Here is a 16902-nt window from a genome sequence, read left to right as displayed (position 1 = left end):
TTATCCAGATGACAAACTAATATTGGAAGCATTAATCCATCTATCAATCAGGCTGCCGCTTGGGGTTTCGGTTATGATGCTCTAATATGGTGGTTCTAGAATATGCTCTCATCTTGGAAGCCAGTGATTGAGTTTCAATGAAAGGCTCATGCAAATGCCAAGATCTATGTGATCAGAGGAATTTGCATTACTTTTTGAGAAAGATGAGCGAATGTTCTTGAAATTAGAGAACATAAACCTCATTTCTCTCGAACATCTCGATGAACTGCTGCCAAATTCTCCGGAAACTTCAAGTTACCGTTCCAGTGCTTATCGTTCACCAAGGTATGAGCTCCACTTCACTGGCTCGCGTCTATCTCTTCTCTAACGATGATAGGATACATGGCGGTCGTTCATATTGGCGCAATGCATTCCGTAGTCATGTGGACTCTATACGTTCAATGAGGGCAGCCAACTCTACATTTATCAGATAAAACATTGATCTTCTCCTGACCGTTCAAGCGATCGCGGAGATCATTACGCTCTTCATGAAAACGGGCTGCCATGCAGTGGGTTAGTCTCCTGACACTTGATCTCATCTTTCGGTGCTTCATGAAGGAACTTCTCATGTAGCCGACATAAATATGACAAGATAAACGCCCCGTATTCGCGGTCGGTCCGATTATCGGCTGTCATGGGAGCATCTGTTACCCATGCAAGGGCCCGCAAACCATTCTTGCAGATCTAGAGAAACCCCTACTACTCATCTGTAAAGAGTCCATCCAACGAACGACGAACAGTATGGATGCTTGGCCTGCTCCAGGTTTATTCGTAGAGCTTAGCATAATCTTCACAGATGACACCACCGCGGACGCTCATTGAGTTCTTACAGAGGGAAAAAAATAGAGCGGACAGCGTCTATACGATATACGAGAGGACCTCAAGGCTATCTTTGCGGGCAACTCACGGTGAGAACGAGTCTCAAGCCTGTCTTTCTGATATGGGACGGTTTGTTCTTATGCTTGTGAACGATGCAATATCACCTTGAATACTACACCTGCCATTCTTGTCTGTCGATCGAGGACGAGAAACGCGCCTAAATCTTTCGGCCTTGATGCGCCGCGAGAGTGTAACTGCCGCCACCGCACCTGATGCGACGAATGGCCATGTACCGGCCAAGGGTTTACCCAGAGAGATGAATTCTAGCCAAAAGTCGGATGTATCTTATTATTGGGGAGCCCCGAAGGTCGTGCGATGTTGTGAGACTTCTCGTGTTCCGCGTTCCCACCTCGCAGTGTGGCGGCTATCCAGGCATCGCGACCACGACTGTTCTTCTCACCCTCGCACGCTGACCATTACCTGCTGCTCGCTGCTGGCATCGGAGACCATGGACAGCACCATGTTGTGCGCTCTGATAGGCGCGATTTGCACATATGTTTTTGTCTCGTGGTGGAAGGATCCCGTATGTATTCATGAATTTGGCACAAGACGCTCATGAAACGTGTGTCTCACAGCTCCGTGCCATACCGACGATAGGCCCCTCGCTGCCGATATTGTCGTACTTGGGCGCAATCAAGTTCACGCTCGATGCTCAGAACGTCATGCAGGAGGGTTACGAGAAGGTATGCTACCTCCGATTCTGCCAATCAAGAATATTCTGGAATTGTCGATCAGTACAAAGTGTTCAAGGTAGCGATGATAGACCGCTGGGCCGTGGTGGTCAGCGGCGCGAAAATGAACGAGGAGCTGCGCAAGATTCCGGACGAGCAGATGAGTTTCATGGATGCAGCAGACGATGTGAGTTTTCATGAAAGGGCCGTAGTCATGCACTCACCACGAGGTTATAGTTGATACAAACAAAGTACACCATTGCACCGGACGTACTTGTCCACCCGATCCATATTACGGCTATTAAAGAGCGGCTCACGCGGAACTTGGCACCATTGTTCCCCGGAATTGTGGAGGAAGTGGAAGTCGCCCTGAACGATAAGGTTTCTGTGAGGGGCGATGGTAGGTTGATGTTGATTAAGTCATTGCATTGATTCGAAAGAGCTCATTCGCTTGTAGAATGGGTTTCCGTCCCCGCCTATTCAACCGTAGCGCACATCGTATCGCGCGCGAGCAGCCGTGTATTCGTCGGGCTTCCTCTGTGTACGCCACTTGCCGCCGCTTGTCCGGCATTCATCAAATGCCTGATATCTTACCACTTTTAAAGGTCGCAATGACACATACCTGGGCATTGCATGCAACTATTCAAATGATGTTTTGAAAGGATGCATGGTGCTCACGTTCTTCCCCCACTTCATGAAGCCGTAAGTGCCCCTTATACCAAGACGATCAGACCTTCACAATACTGATTACCACCGCTGGCTGGGACAGTCTTGTCGGCCGCATGTTACCATGGTCTCGACGAGCATTCCACAAGACAAAGCCGTTCTTGGACCCGATCCTTGACGAACGTCTGAAGCAGCTCGATAAATACGGTGATGACTGGCCTGAAAAGCCGGTGCGTTAATGCGATTCATTGCACTACGTTCAGATCATAACATCTCACCACCACAGAACGACCTGCTCCAGTGGACAATCGAGGAGGCTAAGCGCTCCGGACTCGGACAGCCGAGAAATTTGTTCGTACAAGCCATGCTAGCGGCCAACTTCACCGCCATCCACACATCGACTATCGTACGTCTGCAGATCTGAGCTCCGAGTCGAGAACAGCATATTGACTCTTTTACCTTTCGGAAGACCTTCACGCATGCATTGTATCATCTTGCAGCAAACCCTGAGTACATCCAGCCTCTGCGCGAAGAGCTCGAAAGCGTGATTAGAGAAGACGGATGGACGAAGATCTCCATGGGCAGAATGTGGAAGCTGGACAGCTTCCTTAAGGAGTCGCAGCGCGTCAACGGAGTCAGTACCAGTAAGTGAGATGTTCATCAGTATGTTTGGTCACAGCGACGCTGAACATACCACTTCCAGTTTCGGTCATGCGTAAGGCCTTGCAGGACGTGACGTTCTCCGATGGTACCTTCATCCCGGCTGGGACCTTCGTTACCGCTGCGGCGACGTCGACGCACTATGATGAGGAGAATTACGATGAACCGAACGTCTTCAAGCCATTCCGCTTCTCGGACATGAGGCTGACGGATAGCGAGAAGAACAAGCACCACTATGTCAGCACATCCTCGGACTACATTGGGTTCGGGCACGGCAAGCATGCATGGTGAATAGCCATCCTCTACATACTCGTTATTACCAGGTATGCTCACGAAGGCATACACGACCGACAGCCCTGGACGCTTCTTTGCAGCCAATGAGCTCAAAATCATGCTTGCGTCCATCGTCCTGAATTACGACGTGAAGTTTGAGAATGAGGGAAAGCGTCCGAACAACTTCATGCTTGCGACGACTGTCCTGCCTGATCCCAATGCGAAGGTTATGTTCAGGAAGCGCAAAGTCGCGAGCGCGTGAGCGCGCGAAGAATTTGCTGTTACTAGACACTGGACATGTTGGCTGCTGTTGTACAATGTAGGAAGTCGAATCTCTGTTTTTGGAACATCGTCAAAAATGCTTCACGTTTGCCGAGCACCTTTTACTGTATACAATTGATCATTTCATTGCGATTTCTGGGTGCAGTCGGCAATCAATTTGTCAACGTTGCGACAGCAGCACCCATTCCAGGAAGAACCGCAGCAATATTGATACAGGCGCAAACGTAAGATGGACCCTCATCAATTGACCGAGTTGAGAAAACGATGAGCCTGACGGGAAGATATCACTGCTTCCGTCCTCGTCAAGTACATAAACACCACGAAAATCTGTGATGATAGTACTCAAACAACGGAATAGTTTTCGACATGCACCGTCGCATCCTCCGAGAACACGACCTCCTCACCGCCTTCCGCTCGTGTGACGCCCGCGACGCGCACGCCTGCGATGCTGCCCTCGCTCACGAATGCGACACGTACAGGGAAGAACGCGCCCGGATCGTCGCCGTTGATCGTGAACTCGAGCGAGCCTGAGCGCTCCTCCGCGTTCACGAGCGGGATCGACCAATCGAGCGAGTGGCTCGACGGGTTGAGTGCCCAGTCACCTGTGTGCGAGGATACGGTAGGGTATGAGCCGTCTCTGCGCAAGCGTCAGCGGCGAGGAAGCAGGAACAGGTGGGCGAACACGCACGGTAACGGAATGGAGATGACCACGTCGTGCAGTGCAAGGCCTTCGTTCTCGAGCTCATACTCGATATTTACCTCGCACGTCCCATCATTCGAAGGCGTCGGCCAGCAGTTGACTTGCGCACACGTTTATTATCAGCGCGCCTCCTCCTACACAGAACTTCAGATACTCACTGGACAGCGGGACATATGTCTCGTCCTTCCCCTTATACCGCCACTTGAGCACCGAGAGGGGCTGGCCGACGGGGAAACTTCGCGCGGGATCCTTGAGTGCGACGACACGCTCGCGATTCGCGACAAACTTGGCGACGTTCGGATGTTGCTTGAACTGTAGTTCGGGGCCAAAGTTTGTGGACGGAGGAGCGAGCGCGAGCCGCACGCGTGCGAGGGCGGGATCGCTGATATGCAAGTTCATGTCGCCCTTTAGCTCGAGGTCGTTCAGCCCGCCGTCGCGCGACATCTCGGCGTTGATTGTCTCCCGCACGACGACGTGAACGCTACGGGATGCTCAATACTGGAGGCGTCATATTAAGGCATGGAGGTCCGCACCTTTCTGGTGTGACGACAGGCAGACTACCTCGTTCATCCTTCGGCGGCGCCTGAAGCTCTGGCGTGCTTGCAACGTTCGGCGTGCTGGGCGTTGACATATCCTCTGAGAGTAAAGCTTCTGTCCCGAGAGCGTCGAGTAGCTCCGCCTGTCGCGTCTTCTTGCCCCCGAGCTTCATGCCGCTGCCCTTGAACGCAGGCGCGCGGAGGGACGATGGCGCTGGAGAGGACGTGCGGGCACTTGTAACGGGCGCCGTGTCGTAGCGTTGTGGTACCGGTGCGTAGCCCGTGATGCCTCCACCGAGGTAGCTCCCCGCTCCAGGACCAGCGGACGCAGCGCGTCGTTGTTGTTCCCGGCGCTGCATCTCGAGCTGCTTCGCGCGCCGCTTGAGCTCCTCCTTCGCCTCTGCTTCTTTGTTCTGTGTCCATGGTACGTGTGTGTAGGCGAGACGGACGAACAAGGCTGGTGCGACTCACCCGCGCGATGATATCCTGGATTCTCTCCTCGTGACTCTCCATCTCGAGAATGTTGCGCACCTGGACGAGGTTGACCTGCTCGCGGTAGCCGAGGCTGACGATCTCGTCGAACGCCCCGAGGAGCTCGAACGCGTTCTTGAGGATCTCGCGCTGCTCGGCGCTGCGGCACATGTCCGAGACGACGCGAGCGAATAGGTGAAGCGTGTCGATGTCCTGGAGGATATTGGACGCCTTGTTGGTGATGAGGAGGATGTAGAGGTCCTCGAGCGGCTGGTAGACATAGCGAGCGTCCTCGGTCTCGACAGATGTGTGTTGGGTGCCGGTAGGGATGAGCTTGGGGAAGGAGGCGAGGAGCGAGTCAATGCGCTCTCGCGTCATGTCGCGGAATTGCCGCGAAATGACGGCTGCAGCATCAGTTAGCTAGAGGATGGAAATGGTGCGCGTACACGTACGCTTCCCTCCTTTCGTGCATATCGAAGCAGCAAGAACAACCTGTATTCCGCTTGTGAGACTTCAACCTGCACGGATCTGGGTGAGACGCACCATTGCTTACTCTCTTCCCTGTGAGCACGAACAGTTGTTCAAGACCCCCCTGAAGCGTTCTGCAAGTCGCTCGGCTTGTTAAAATCCAGAGACGTGGCCGCACGGAACGACACGTCTGTATGAGAAGAGGCGCCCATTGTCTGTGCTCCTAGACGCCGGCGACCTCCATCGTTTGTGCGATTGCCACGACACTCTTCGTAATGACCACTGACTGTATCACTGTCTACTCCTGACTGGCTCGCTTAGCCTTGTTTGCTGACATCGTCGGGGCCAGGCGTCCGATGTCACTGTTGGCGCTCCATCCATCGCCTAGAACCTCTTGCAGCGCTGTGGGTCCCAAGACCCGCTCAGCGGATACCGCCAACCGATGGGTTACAAAGGGCCGACGAATCACTTGCTACAGACTATTCGTTGATTTGTGCACCCGCACCGCTCTCGAGCAATAGCTATGAACGCTATGCTGTGGTCATACCCCTCCTCCGAGTGAGTCGCTGGCCGCAGATATATAAGCGGGACGACGTGCACTGAGCTCATATCCATGTCTCGAATTCTAGGTTACATATATCAGCGCAACAGGCGTTTCGTGTTTTCGTACCGTTGGACGAGGACCGCATACCGCTAACATGGAGGCTGATACCTCATTCCCTGGTGTACTTCGTACCCTTCCTCTGGATGGCTTATCTCGTTCGTAGAGCGCATACCTACACCATCCGCCTGTTCCTCCTGCCAATCGTCATCTCAACAACTATCTATTGCACTTACCGATACAAGGTGCCTGATCCATATTACACCACCGGCGACTGGGGTCGGAGTGAGTGCTGTGATGGGTTGCCCTGTATGCTGTATTTTCCCTGCTGACTCCAGGTGATTTATAGCATATATGGCCTTGGTCATCATAGCGAAGGCCCTAGACTTCGGCTTCGTGAAAGATGGCAGGTTTAAGGTCGGAGAGGAGAGGCTGCCAGAGGTGTTTGAGTCATCCAAGCCGCCTTCGAGTACGCCTACGAGCGAGGATGGAAGCTATTCTCTAATACCGCAAGGAATCCGAGATGCCTTCGAGGTAGCCTTCACAATGCGCGGAATCGGCTGGGACTTCGGAGTAGGTCTTTACGTCCCCCCAGATCCCCGCCCACAGGAGCGCGGCCCCTTCCTCAAAGCCACCGCGAGCAGCCTCCTCTGGCACTATCTCATCGTCGACATCTGCAACTCGCTCCTCAAGCTCACCCCGGGCGTCGGCTCTCCGTCGGGCGGGTCGATGTTCTACACCTCCCTCCCAATCCCCCTCCGCTACGTCGTCTCCACTGGCATCCACATTGTCTGCGGGACGCTGCTCATGTGCGGCATGGACGCCGTGAACGAGCTGCTTACGCTCATCTTCGTCGCGCTGTTCAGCCAGTCTCCCGCCGCGTGGCCGCCGATTTCGCACGCCCCCTGGTGCTCGACGTCCCTGCATGAGCTGTGGGGGCACCGCTGGCACCAGGCGCTCAGGTATGTGTTCTTCGTGTTTGGCGGGTACGCCGGGCGGTGGCTTGCCGGCGGCGTGGGCATGGTGTTCGGCACGTTCCTCGCGTCCGGTTTGTACCATGAGATTGGGATGCGCATGGTCGATGGGCGTGTCACTTTTTGGTTCCTCCTCCAAGCAGTGGGGACGTTGATCGAGACGATGTATACAAGACGTACGGGCAAGCGGGTCGATGGCGTGGTCGGCTGGCTGTGGATGGCGTTCTTCATTTTTGGCTTGGGCCAGATATGCAGTATGTGTTTTGGCTGATCATCAGAGTGTTCGTTTACTGAGGATGGTGTCATCCAGCTAATTCATGGTGCATGCGAGGACTCATGGGGGGCTTTATCGTACCACAACACCTCAGCATCACCAGGCAGGTGGTGTTCCCACTGCTGAAGCCTATATTGGCATAGACATGGATCGTATTTTCACTAAATATCTATCTCTGCATCATACTAGCCAGTTATTGCACCCGATACCAAGGTGACCCCAGCTTGAACTAATATTGTTTCTATCGTTATGTAGCGCTACTCAACGGTACTATCTAGACAATATTTCTCATGTTATGCTGCATATACTAGCGTCGTAATGATCGTAATGACGTCTCTTTAAGAATCAAACCTATGATCATTGTGCTTGACAGTATGCCTGATGCGACATTGCAAGAAGCCACTTATGGCAATGCAGAGAGGGTGTAGCTCTGAATGGCAGGGAACAGCATGCGCCTCACGAGACTGAGCTGCGGCGGCACAATGATCGCTCCAGCCAACCCGCTTCTCGCCCACGCATCCACTACCAGCATCATATCAGAAAAGCCTCCCGACGAAAAAAAAAGAACTCGAGACGCACCGCACATCTGTCCGACACCTATTACCCAAAATGCCGTCCATAACCAACCCACAAAACCGCCCATCTTCCGCCCGGTCCATCTCTCCCAGACCTCCTCAAGCAAAATACCGACCCCATTCAATACGAAGAACAGCGTGACGCGGGGCTCCGCGATCCCCAGGCTGAGCTCGTGGTACACCCCGCTCGCGAGGAACGTGCCCAGCACGGCGCCCGGCCGGCCGAAGAGCCAGCCCCCAGGGTACCCACCGATGATGAGAAAGGTGTGACGCAGCAGCTGGTGCCAGCGTCTTCCCCAGAGGTCCCGGAGCGACGTCGCCCACCACGGGCTGTCATACAGCGGCGGCCACGCCGCAGGCTCAGACTCGAATAGTCCAACAGCGAACAACGAGATGAGGTCGTTCCCGCTCTCCAAGCTGCAGATGATCAGCGTCCCAGCGAGGAGCTGGATCGCGGTGGAGACAGCGTAGCGCTGCGCGGGCGGCAGATGCTGGAGGAAGATCGTACCGCCTTCGGGGGTTCCAACGCCGGGGACGAGCTTGAGAAGTGCGTCGCACAGGTCGAAGATGAGGAAATGCTTCAGGAAGGAGAGCGCTGTTTGGATGAGGAACGCGCCGCGTGCGGACGAACGGGTGCTCGGCGGCACGTACACGCCGCGTCCGAAGTCCCATCCGATTCCGCGCACGGACAGGAAGAGCTCGAGCGCGTCGCACAGCCATGTTGGGAGGAGCTGACGATTTGTGTAGGCCTGCTTATCTGCCCTTAGAGGAGGTTCGTGAACCCTCCGTAGCTGCTTCTCCTCGACCTTGAGCCATCTCTGCTTAGGCGCGAATGCGAAGTAGAGCGACTTCGCGATGATGTAGTACGCTATGAGGGCTGCATTTTCTTTCACTATGGATGCACGTTTATTAAGAACGAGATGAACACGCACTGCGGAAGAACTCCAGGGCGAGGAAGCGTGAGTCCTCGATCTTGAATCTGTAGGTGCAAATGACGGTGCACATGAGCGAGAGCGGTAGAATGAGCAGGCAGATCATGCGGGTATCGTGTCTGCGTGCATAAAAGGCGAGAGCAAGCGAAGGGACAAAGAAAAATAAGGCAATGGGCGCGGTTTTCCAAGTTAGCACATCGCGATGCTCGTATGGTGTTACAAGTTCTCTGTAGGTACGGTACACTCCCCTGAGTAATCTACATCGACAATTTTTAGTGGTCAATGCATCTCATGGTACAGTGAAGCCATTGCGACGTACACATCATACAAGGTCGAAAGCCCCGACAGAGTGAGCATTATCTGTGGACTACAGTGGTCACTGCAAATTTGTGAGCAACACTGAGCAGAGAAAGAGTTTAACCACCTTGCGTGACGAGTGCCGGAAGTAGAGCACTGCCGCGCCAGCACGGCTTCAGCGGCACACAATGAACGAATAAATGAGGAGTCTTTCCAAGTCGAGTTGATGCATTGCTGATGGCTGTTGGAGACGCGACCCAATGTGGCGCGCTCATTCCCCTGAAAACGCGGTCAGCTGACTGGGGGCCGGTCTACTAGCTTCAAGGTTGTTGGCTGCCTGCTGAACAAATCTACAAGCTTGAGGCAGTTAGCATTTCCTGCACAAAGCGTCTCGGTACTATCAGGCTGGCTGGCGGGGCAGAAGTTAGCCGCGCCGCGTCTCCCGATACACGCTCGTCTCTCAAACTTTCATGAACATGAAGACCTCTAAGAACGACCGAACTCAAGTCTGCCAGCTCGAGCTCAACTGAGTATTCAAGACTTGCGGACAAAATAGCCGGTCTCTGCTCGAAAATATAGCAGAGCATATTGACCGCGCGCGGTGCTTCGACTCTTCGTCAGATCACTGCTCGCTTCGTCTTCTCCTAATGCATCTTCATCCTCGACCTTGGTGTCGCGTGATGCAGCGAGCTACCTCGCAGAACTCACCTCTCTTCCTCTCGCTGAATTGCAAGCTCAGCCGACCGAAATTATCATCATCATCGGCACAGCTCACGAACGCCCTTACCACGCTCTGCTACACGTCATATCCGACCTTTCTATCGATTCATGCAACGATCTCCACGCTAACGTCCTCCCTGTCATCGCTATCCTCGTCCTTGGATGCTCTCATCTCGTCTCTTCCAGCCCTCGAAAACTCTGCGCGTTCTTTCGCCGAAGACACGCGCGAAATCCAAAAGGAGCGACGCAAGGCCGCATTCGTCCTCGAGCACCATGACAAGCTCTACGACGTGCTGTCCCTTCCCCTCCTGCTCGATTCCTGTGTTCGGAACCACAGCTATACCGATGTCCTCCTCGCAAACCACTCCAATTCCCTCTCCCAGCGCTTTCCCTCCAACCCGCTCGTGCAGTCCGTCAAGGCCGAATGCGACGCGCGTGTGCAGGCGATGCTCGGCCAGCTTCTGCGCATGCTCATCGAGCAGGCCAAGCTCCCCGGGCTCTTCCGCGCGGCTGGCTTCCTCCGCAAGATGGACGTGCTCACAGAGCCTGAGCTCGCGCTCGCGTTCCTCACTGGACGCGGCACGTACCTTGAAAGCCTCTTCAAGACTGTTGAGATCGAGAAGAAGGCGATTTAAGGTGACAGGGAGCGCGAGATGGAGGTATATCGGAGGTACCTAAGAAGTACGTGGACCTGTGGCGAGAGGGCGTGTACGATGTCATAACACAGTACACAACCATCTTCCTGGAACGAGCGCCTCAATGCCGCCAGACGTCCAGCCACAATTGCGCATGCTCTTGACGACGTTTCCGACGCTTCGGCTGCAGAACTTGCTGTCTCTGCTCAGAGAGACGCTTCCGCATCTCTCTGATCCGTCACTGCTCGCGCCGAAAGGAATTTGAGGAGGCCACCAAAGGCTGGTCTGAGAGGTTGAAGTCCTGCACAGAGAGCGGTACGAATGGTCTAAAGCCAACTTAACACCGTATGCTGCCAGGCCTTCTCAGTTTCTCGCACCCCTGACCTCAGTTGCCTCTCCCCCGCTTCCCACGAAGGCGCAATTAAATTCGATCACGTCTGGCCCACCAAATGTTCCTCCGCCCATACTTGTCTCATATCCTCCTTTATCATCCTACACAAATGCATTCCTTACAGCGCTCAACGGTCTCCGTATGCTCGCTCCAGTAGAACTGCTTGACAACCTTTTTGGACGCTAGAGCGCTCCCTCACGGACGGGCTCACAAAGTTGCTTGCGTTTGCACGAGAGAAGCTGTTGGCGGCAGAACAACATCCAAAGGACGGTGAGGAAGAGGAACAGAAGGATTTGGAAGTGGTGAGGGCAGCGGGAACGGTCTATGGGGAGGTGTTCGTGCCGTTCTTGAGGCGGGCTCTGGTGGAGGGTGTGTATGGTGTTGTGATGAAAGACAAAGAGATTCCGATGGGAAAGGAGCTGCGGGATACCTTGGAAGAATTGAAAGAGTGGGTTGGTGAGAAGGAGAAGGAAGGTGTGGAAGGGACAGATGGAGTGAATGGCAATGACGACGGCATATCATAAAGCTCGTCTGTCTTTACTGGCGCGTGCTCGATGTCATTCAACTCCAAATTGTGAGTCTCGGCTGCATATATGCGCCGTTTACTCATGCTAAAAGAAAATTCAGTGTAGTTTGCGAAGCGATCGCTGCCTAGCAAGGCTCCGCCTTTGAACCTCAATGCATTATCTGAGGCGCTATTACTGAAATTCGCTGCCCTTTTGATGGCCTAGCTAAGCTCAATGCCGATCTCGCTCAGGAAGGAGCCTTGCAGGGTCGTACTCGCTGGAGCTGTGATGGTTCAATGATCGTATGGCTGAATCGGCAGCTCTGCAGTTGTCGATAGGCGTACGATTCTGCGTTGTGCTCGCAATTCCCATTTGCGGTGCCCTTGCAGATCGTCCGAGTCGCTGTTTCAGGGTCAGGAGGGCGTATGGCGGGTATGCCAGGCTAGTCGACGTCAGGAGCGACTGCAGAGACGTTGGCGTCTATCAGATGCAAGACATGCGTTTATGTGGTTCGGAAGTAATGCGGTGCATCATCGAAGGCAGAATATAGCTGAAGGCGTAATAGGACGACCTGGACTAGTTTACCGTCGACGGCGGTGCAGTCACGTCAGATTGTACCCGTCTGTCCAGCTGTAGCGAGCAAAGGTCAAAGTGAAGGGGTCAATTCTAGGACAACTTTACACCGCCCTTGGCTTCAAATCTTCAAGCGTCAAAGCTTCATGAATCATGTTAGTCACAGGCCTTTATACAGCCTCCAGCCTGATCAAGTTTGCGGAAGCAAAAACGAGCGACAACTCCCGACGGCCAGGTTTACGACTCCGCGAAGTGTCGAGAGCTATGAAATCTAAACACCACAGCGAACATTACACAGTTCATTCAACCAATCACCACGATTTCGTACAACACGCGCACACGATCTTTGCTATCCCTAGTGTAGACGTCAAGAAGTCGATACTCAAGATCTGAAGTACGACTAAACAAACAACGATCCTGTAAAGTACAGTTGTAGAGGACCCACGCGGAGGCGCTGAATACAAGTAAGAATGCCACGGTCTTCTCGAAGCCGTATTCGACGACAACTGATACAAGCATTTGAAGGGCAAGGACACACACTGACACGATCCATCGAGGAATTCGGACACATATTCGCCCACCGCTTGCTGCTGCAATGTAGTGCCTGTCATTTTGTTAGCCTACCTGCGCATGCAGAGAGAAAAATGGCTACCATAGTTCGTGGCGCCAGTAGACAAGTTGCTCGAGTGCACGAGCGGCTCTCGCTCTCGCTGGAATGGAGATTCAGCATAATCAGTCACAGGCGAACTCGCGCTCGGCGTTGTGTAGGCTTGAGAATGCGGCATCAGCATGATTCCTGCATCAGACATATTCAACTAAAGATCACTCACCAGGCAACGGCGTAGTCGGAGGCGAAGGGAACCATTGCACTCCATCCTGCGGGGAATCTGTTGGCTGTATGACTACTGAGACTCCAGCATGCTGCGTCGCAACAGAGATGCTCGAGGATACAGCTGAGTCAGTCACATGAGCGACCAATTACACTGTACGCCGATATCGCTCCCTCGATGTTCCATGATATTCGTCAGCGGGAGCTGGCGGTCATGAAAACATACGATGGTTCTCAAAGCAGGACCATCATGCCTCGCCATCTTCGACTCAACCTCGCGCAATGCCCTGTCCACTGGCTCATTATCGCTGTTCGACCCATCATCATGTCCACTGGCAGGTTCCAGTCCGCAGCAAATAAGGGACCGATAGCATCGCATCGCGGGAGCACTGAAAGGGCCTGCGCCGTCTTGGTGAACTCTAACCTTCGCGACGACCTGTGAGGAGTCGTGATTGATATATTTCATTGACACGTAGACGATGGCATCCCTGTGGTGTGTCTCACCAGTGATCCGCTGCACGGCATCGTTACGATAAGAGAATGATCATTCGGACAGCGGCTGCCGTCAATACACAGCCCGTCCCTATTGTTCCTACAAAGTTCGATACATGTCCCCCTGTCAATTCAATGTCATCAGTGCCGTTGCATATAATGTTCAAAGCCGGAGATTAAAGATATACCCTTCTGGCCATCCGCGGAGAGTTAGTCATACCGGGGGCAGCCACCTTGTCCTCAAGATTCCTGATGGCGACATTGATAGGAAGTCCTCGACCGCGATCGTACGACTGTCGGCGGCTTCATGACCGCCGTTGGTGCGCTCTGTGAGCACGAGCCGCCGACCACTGGAATTGCGCGCGGGGACATCAAAGGCGTCCCTTCCAGCGATGTATTCTAGCACAAGCTCGCGGCTGACTGGGGATGGATTCGCGACATCCACAAGAGCTTTCAATTGTGCGATATCCGTGATTGTGTGACTACACCCGCGATTCGCAGGGCTTCCGGTGGGCGTGCGTTGCTGTAGTGTCACCACATCTGCCGTATTATGCAATGTGTAGGCAGATCGTGAGAGTCGCGGCTCTTAGTGTACGGGAGACGTATTGCGCAGGCTGATTGCGAAGAGCGCACTTTGAGTCAGAGTTATTTGGCGGCGTTCAGTAATAGAAGGCGTTCAAGGATGCTCCAAGTACTTCGAGGCATATGACAACATCGCGTGGGTCCTCGAAATTTCCACCGCCGTCACCAGGATCTTCCACGCAGCGTTGTTACCACAAGGAAAAACAACTGACTATTGTAGAGGAAGTTGGCCGTTGCCGATCACTCGGTTGACTGGCGCCTCTCGGGTCCCACTGAGCCGGCGAAAGATTTGCGACTCGCAACTCGCGACTTGAGACGTGCCAGGAGGTGTGGGAAATAAATTCTGATCCCCCTGGGCAACCGTACTCCAGTTGACAGAATCAGACGTATCATATCTGATATGGCTGTTCTGTTTGACAGATGATCTTTTCAGCAATCTCCAATATCTATGCTACTTCCGGAAGCACCCATCTGAACCTTACTCTCTGCATTCAGACGGGCAGTGGTCAGAGCCCGCAATGGGGTTCTCCTGCTTGGATGCTCGAGTGCCCCGCGGATGTTGAAAGATCGGAGCGGCGTGTTGCGCGGCTCCAGGACGAAGCCATCCTCTAGGTTCATAGCGGAAGGCCTGCAAGTTCGAGAGTGACGGCGCCCTTCATTACAAGTACAGGCGAAGAGCGATCGAGTGATAAAACAGGTCTGATATATGCAAGTTGAGCATGAGTTGCCTGCTCACCGAAAATCTATGTTATACGGGAAGTGCTCACGGTCATCAAGAGCATAAATTTCTTTAGCATCGCAATCTTGGATGCCACGGCGAGCTCCTGCATTGCTATCGCACTGCTCTCACGGCGACTTCTTCCTTAGCACCTATCTGCTAGAAGCGAGGCATTCCCAATGTACTCACGCGCGCATGATGAGCCAGACATATCGTATCTAATACCCCCGTTCTGTTTGACAGATGGTTTTTCCTGAAATCTCCAATACCTGTGCTGTGCGTAAGTCCCCATCTGAACCTTATCCTCTGTGTTCATGTCCGGTCAAAATCAGGCATTGTATAAAGATGAGTCGCGCACCGATGGGCATCCTTAAAGTCCCTCCGAGAACTGTTCGATTTGGCATTGACTGTTGTCACCGAAGTTGACACCTCTTCAATGTCGAACGTATCAGCTGCAAGCATATTGGCTCAGGAAGAAGCGGACTTCTTACAGGCAATGTGAGGACAACGACACTTTCCGAGGCTTTCAACCGACGAGTTTGAAATTAACGTTATAGATACGCCGATGCGTACTGCAGTATCGCAGTCACTGGTACGTCCCCGGTTCGGACCATCCTAAGCGATCGGACTTGACTTACAGACTGGACATGTTCAGCCCTCATCTTCTTTGAGTACATTGTGACTTTCTCTGAAGAGGTTCGCGTCATCTGGGGAGCCAGGTTCACCACTGTCAGCGTCATCTTTGCCTTCAACCGTTATCTGCTCATGATACAAGGCATAAGTTTCGCACTGGATCTCGTCTGGTGGCATACTCCACTGGTAAGTCATGTCGTGTCGTGCTGCAAGTGAATCGAGCACTCACGATCTACATGCACACAGAGGTGAGTGGCGACGACCGCACCGTATGTTCAGCGCAGTTTATAGGTTGTCGCAGCTGTGAAGTTGAGAACATATTTCAGGCAGTGACAGTTATGGTTCTTGAGGCTCTGACAGCAGGTCAGTGATTGTTTGACCTTAAATTTAATGAAGACATTGATTAATAAAATTGTTAGGCTTTTCCGCGTTCCGCACGTATGCTATAAGTGGACATCAGATCGTCCCTGCATTGCTAGTATTGCTACTGGGGCTAGCGCCAGTCGGTGTCAACGTCGTGAGTATATATGTTCTCAGCCATCACATGTCTATTGAGCACCTCTGGGCAGTTTGCAGATGCAAGAACTTCATACGCGTTCGTCACTTACGTAGGCAGCTATCCAGTCTGCGACTTTAACGCCGGCGAGTCCATCGCGATACAGAAGAAGTAAGTGACTGGTCCACCTCTCCGACGTCGGCACTTCTAGGACTAACCTTCCTTCGCATAGATGTGAGTTTGAAGACCGATGAGTTGTTGCTCTGACACGCACGATTCCCGCAGTCATCCTCGTCGCGCGCATCTGCCCGGTTGTATCCGATTTGATCGTGCTGCTTGTCACTTGGTATAAAACATCTGGACTCGCCATTCAAGCGCGCAGATTACGGTTGAGAGCAAAGATCGCGACATTGCTGATGAGAGACGGTGAGTATGTGTGGCCCTTTGAGTGCACGTGATGCCTTACAAGCAGCCAATTCAAAGGCACGCTCTACTTCATGTACGTCTGGCTCTGTCACAGTACCTTGTCATGACTTTGTTCTTCCACCGTTCATCAGGGCCCTTTTGCTTCTCAACATCCTCGATATCGTGATCAAAGCGCGCTATGAGGATTCGCAGGGAAGTCTACCCATACAACTGCATGGCCACTACAAATTAACGTGCAAGCAGGATACCGCAGCCTTCATCACAATTTTCCTGCCAGCGTAAGCGACCAATCATACCCAATTCGGCTCAACCCATGCTCATCTAGTCAATCAGAATCTCATCAATCCTGGTATCACGCTTCATCCTCAACCTACGCCAGGTGTCCGTCGGCAGCGTGGGATTGAATACAATTTCTCACAGCTCCCAGAACACGCCGGACATTCCCTCTCGCCTGGTTGGCAACTTTGGCGCCGAGGTCCAACACACGTCTCTTGTTTTTGAGGACTTCGAGGATAACGCTGAGGACGAGCAGAATATCAGTGGGAACTCTGAGGCCTACGAGTTGGCGCAGGTGCAGTAGCCATCATGCGATCGTTTTCGATA

The 16902-nt window shown here is 53.2% G+C and overlaps 7 protein-coding genes across 7 annotated transcripts; 5 read left to right on the top strand and 2 right to left on the bottom strand.

The window, feature by feature from the left end:
* Positions 1-1221: 1221 nt before the first annotated feature.
* On the top strand, positions 1222-3435 carry LAESUDRAFT_676180 (cytochrome P450; the record flags this gene model as incomplete). The annotated part of the gene is made up of 11 exons (XM_040905616.1): positions 1222-1441; positions 1494-1601; positions 1654-1776; positions 1827-1989; positions 2047-2130; positions 2195-2291; positions 2359-2485; positions 2542-2661; positions 2725-2899; positions 2959-3202; positions 3270-3435. Coding segments are annotated over exons 1-11 (1482 nt in total), but the record flags the coding sequence as incomplete, so codon positions are not given.
* A 131-nt stretch (positions 3436-3566) lies between these two features.
* LAESUDRAFT_53433 (uncharacterized protein) lies at positions 3567-5871 on the bottom strand. The gene is made up of 7 exons (XM_040902846.1): positions 5721-5871; positions 5630-5669; positions 5178-5581; positions 4704-5119; positions 4329-4651; positions 4159-4270; positions 3567-4107 (listed from the first exon to the last, which is right to left on the bottom strand). Exons 1-7 carry the CDS (start codon positions 5721-5723, stop codon positions 3813-3815), a joined length of 1593 nt encoding a protein of 530 aa, XP_040766504.1. The 5' UTR covers positions 5724-5871; the 3' UTR covers positions 3567-3812.
* A 297-nt stretch (positions 5872-6168) lies between these two features.
* LAESUDRAFT_735884 (uncharacterized protein) lies at positions 6169-7637 on the top strand (the record flags this gene model as incomplete). Its single annotated transcript, XM_040910637.1, has 4 exons — positions 6169-6203; positions 6275-6531; positions 6596-7474; positions 7531-7637. The coding sequence occupies 4 exons, from the start codon at positions 6169-6171 to the stop codon at positions 7635-7637; spliced, it is 1278 nt and encodes a 425-aa protein (XP_040766503.1).
* Positions 7514-9674, bottom strand: LAESUDRAFT_53649 (uncharacterized protein). Its single transcript, XM_040902854.1, has 5 exons — positions 9426-9674; positions 9321-9380; positions 9002-9258; positions 8074-8946; positions 7514-8016 (listed from the first exon to the last, which is right to left on the bottom strand). The coding sequence occupies exons 2-5, from the start codon at positions 9356-9358 to the stop codon at positions 7898-7900; spliced, it is 1287 nt and encodes a 428-aa protein (XP_040766502.1). The 5' UTR covers positions 9359-9380; positions 9426-9674; the 3' UTR covers positions 7514-7897.
* A 304-nt stretch (positions 9675-9978) lies between these two features.
* On the top strand, positions 9979-10653 carry LAESUDRAFT_757475 (Dor1-domain-containing protein; the record flags this gene model as incomplete). The annotated part of the gene is made up of 1 exon (XM_040912308.1): positions 9979-10653. One exon carries the CDS (start codon positions 9979-9981, stop codon positions 10651-10653), a length of 675 nt encoding a protein of 224 aa, XP_040766501.1.
* Positions 10654-10777: 124 nt separating this feature from the next.
* LAESUDRAFT_757474 (uncharacterized protein) lies at positions 10778-11568 on the top strand (the record flags this gene model as incomplete). The annotated part of the gene is made up of 3 exons (XM_040912307.1): positions 10778-10890; positions 10963-11183; positions 11231-11568. The coding sequence occupies 3 exons, from the start codon at positions 10778-10780 to the stop codon at positions 11566-11568; spliced, it is 672 nt and encodes a 223-aa protein (XP_040766500.1).
* A 3827-nt stretch (positions 11569-15395) lies between these two features.
* On the top strand, positions 15396-16331 carry LAESUDRAFT_648827 (uncharacterized protein; the record flags this gene model as incomplete). The annotated part of the gene is made up of 2 exons (XM_040904136.1): positions 15396-15567; positions 16159-16331. Coding segments are annotated over 2 exons (345 nt in total), but the record flags the coding sequence as incomplete, so codon positions are not given.
* Between the last annotated feature and the right edge of the window lie 571 nt (positions 16332-16902).

Source organism: Laetiporus sulphureus (assembly GCF_001632365.1).
Source record: "Laetiporus sulphureus 93-53 unplaced genomic scaffold LAESUscaffold_10, whole genome shotgun sequence".
Taxonomy (NCBI): domain Eukaryota; kingdom Fungi; phylum Basidiomycota; class Agaricomycetes; order Polyporales; family Laetiporaceae; genus Laetiporus; species Laetiporus sulphureus.
The sequence above is the reverse complement of the archived record's forward strand: the minus strand, read 5'-3'. Positions and strand labels throughout refer to the sequence as shown.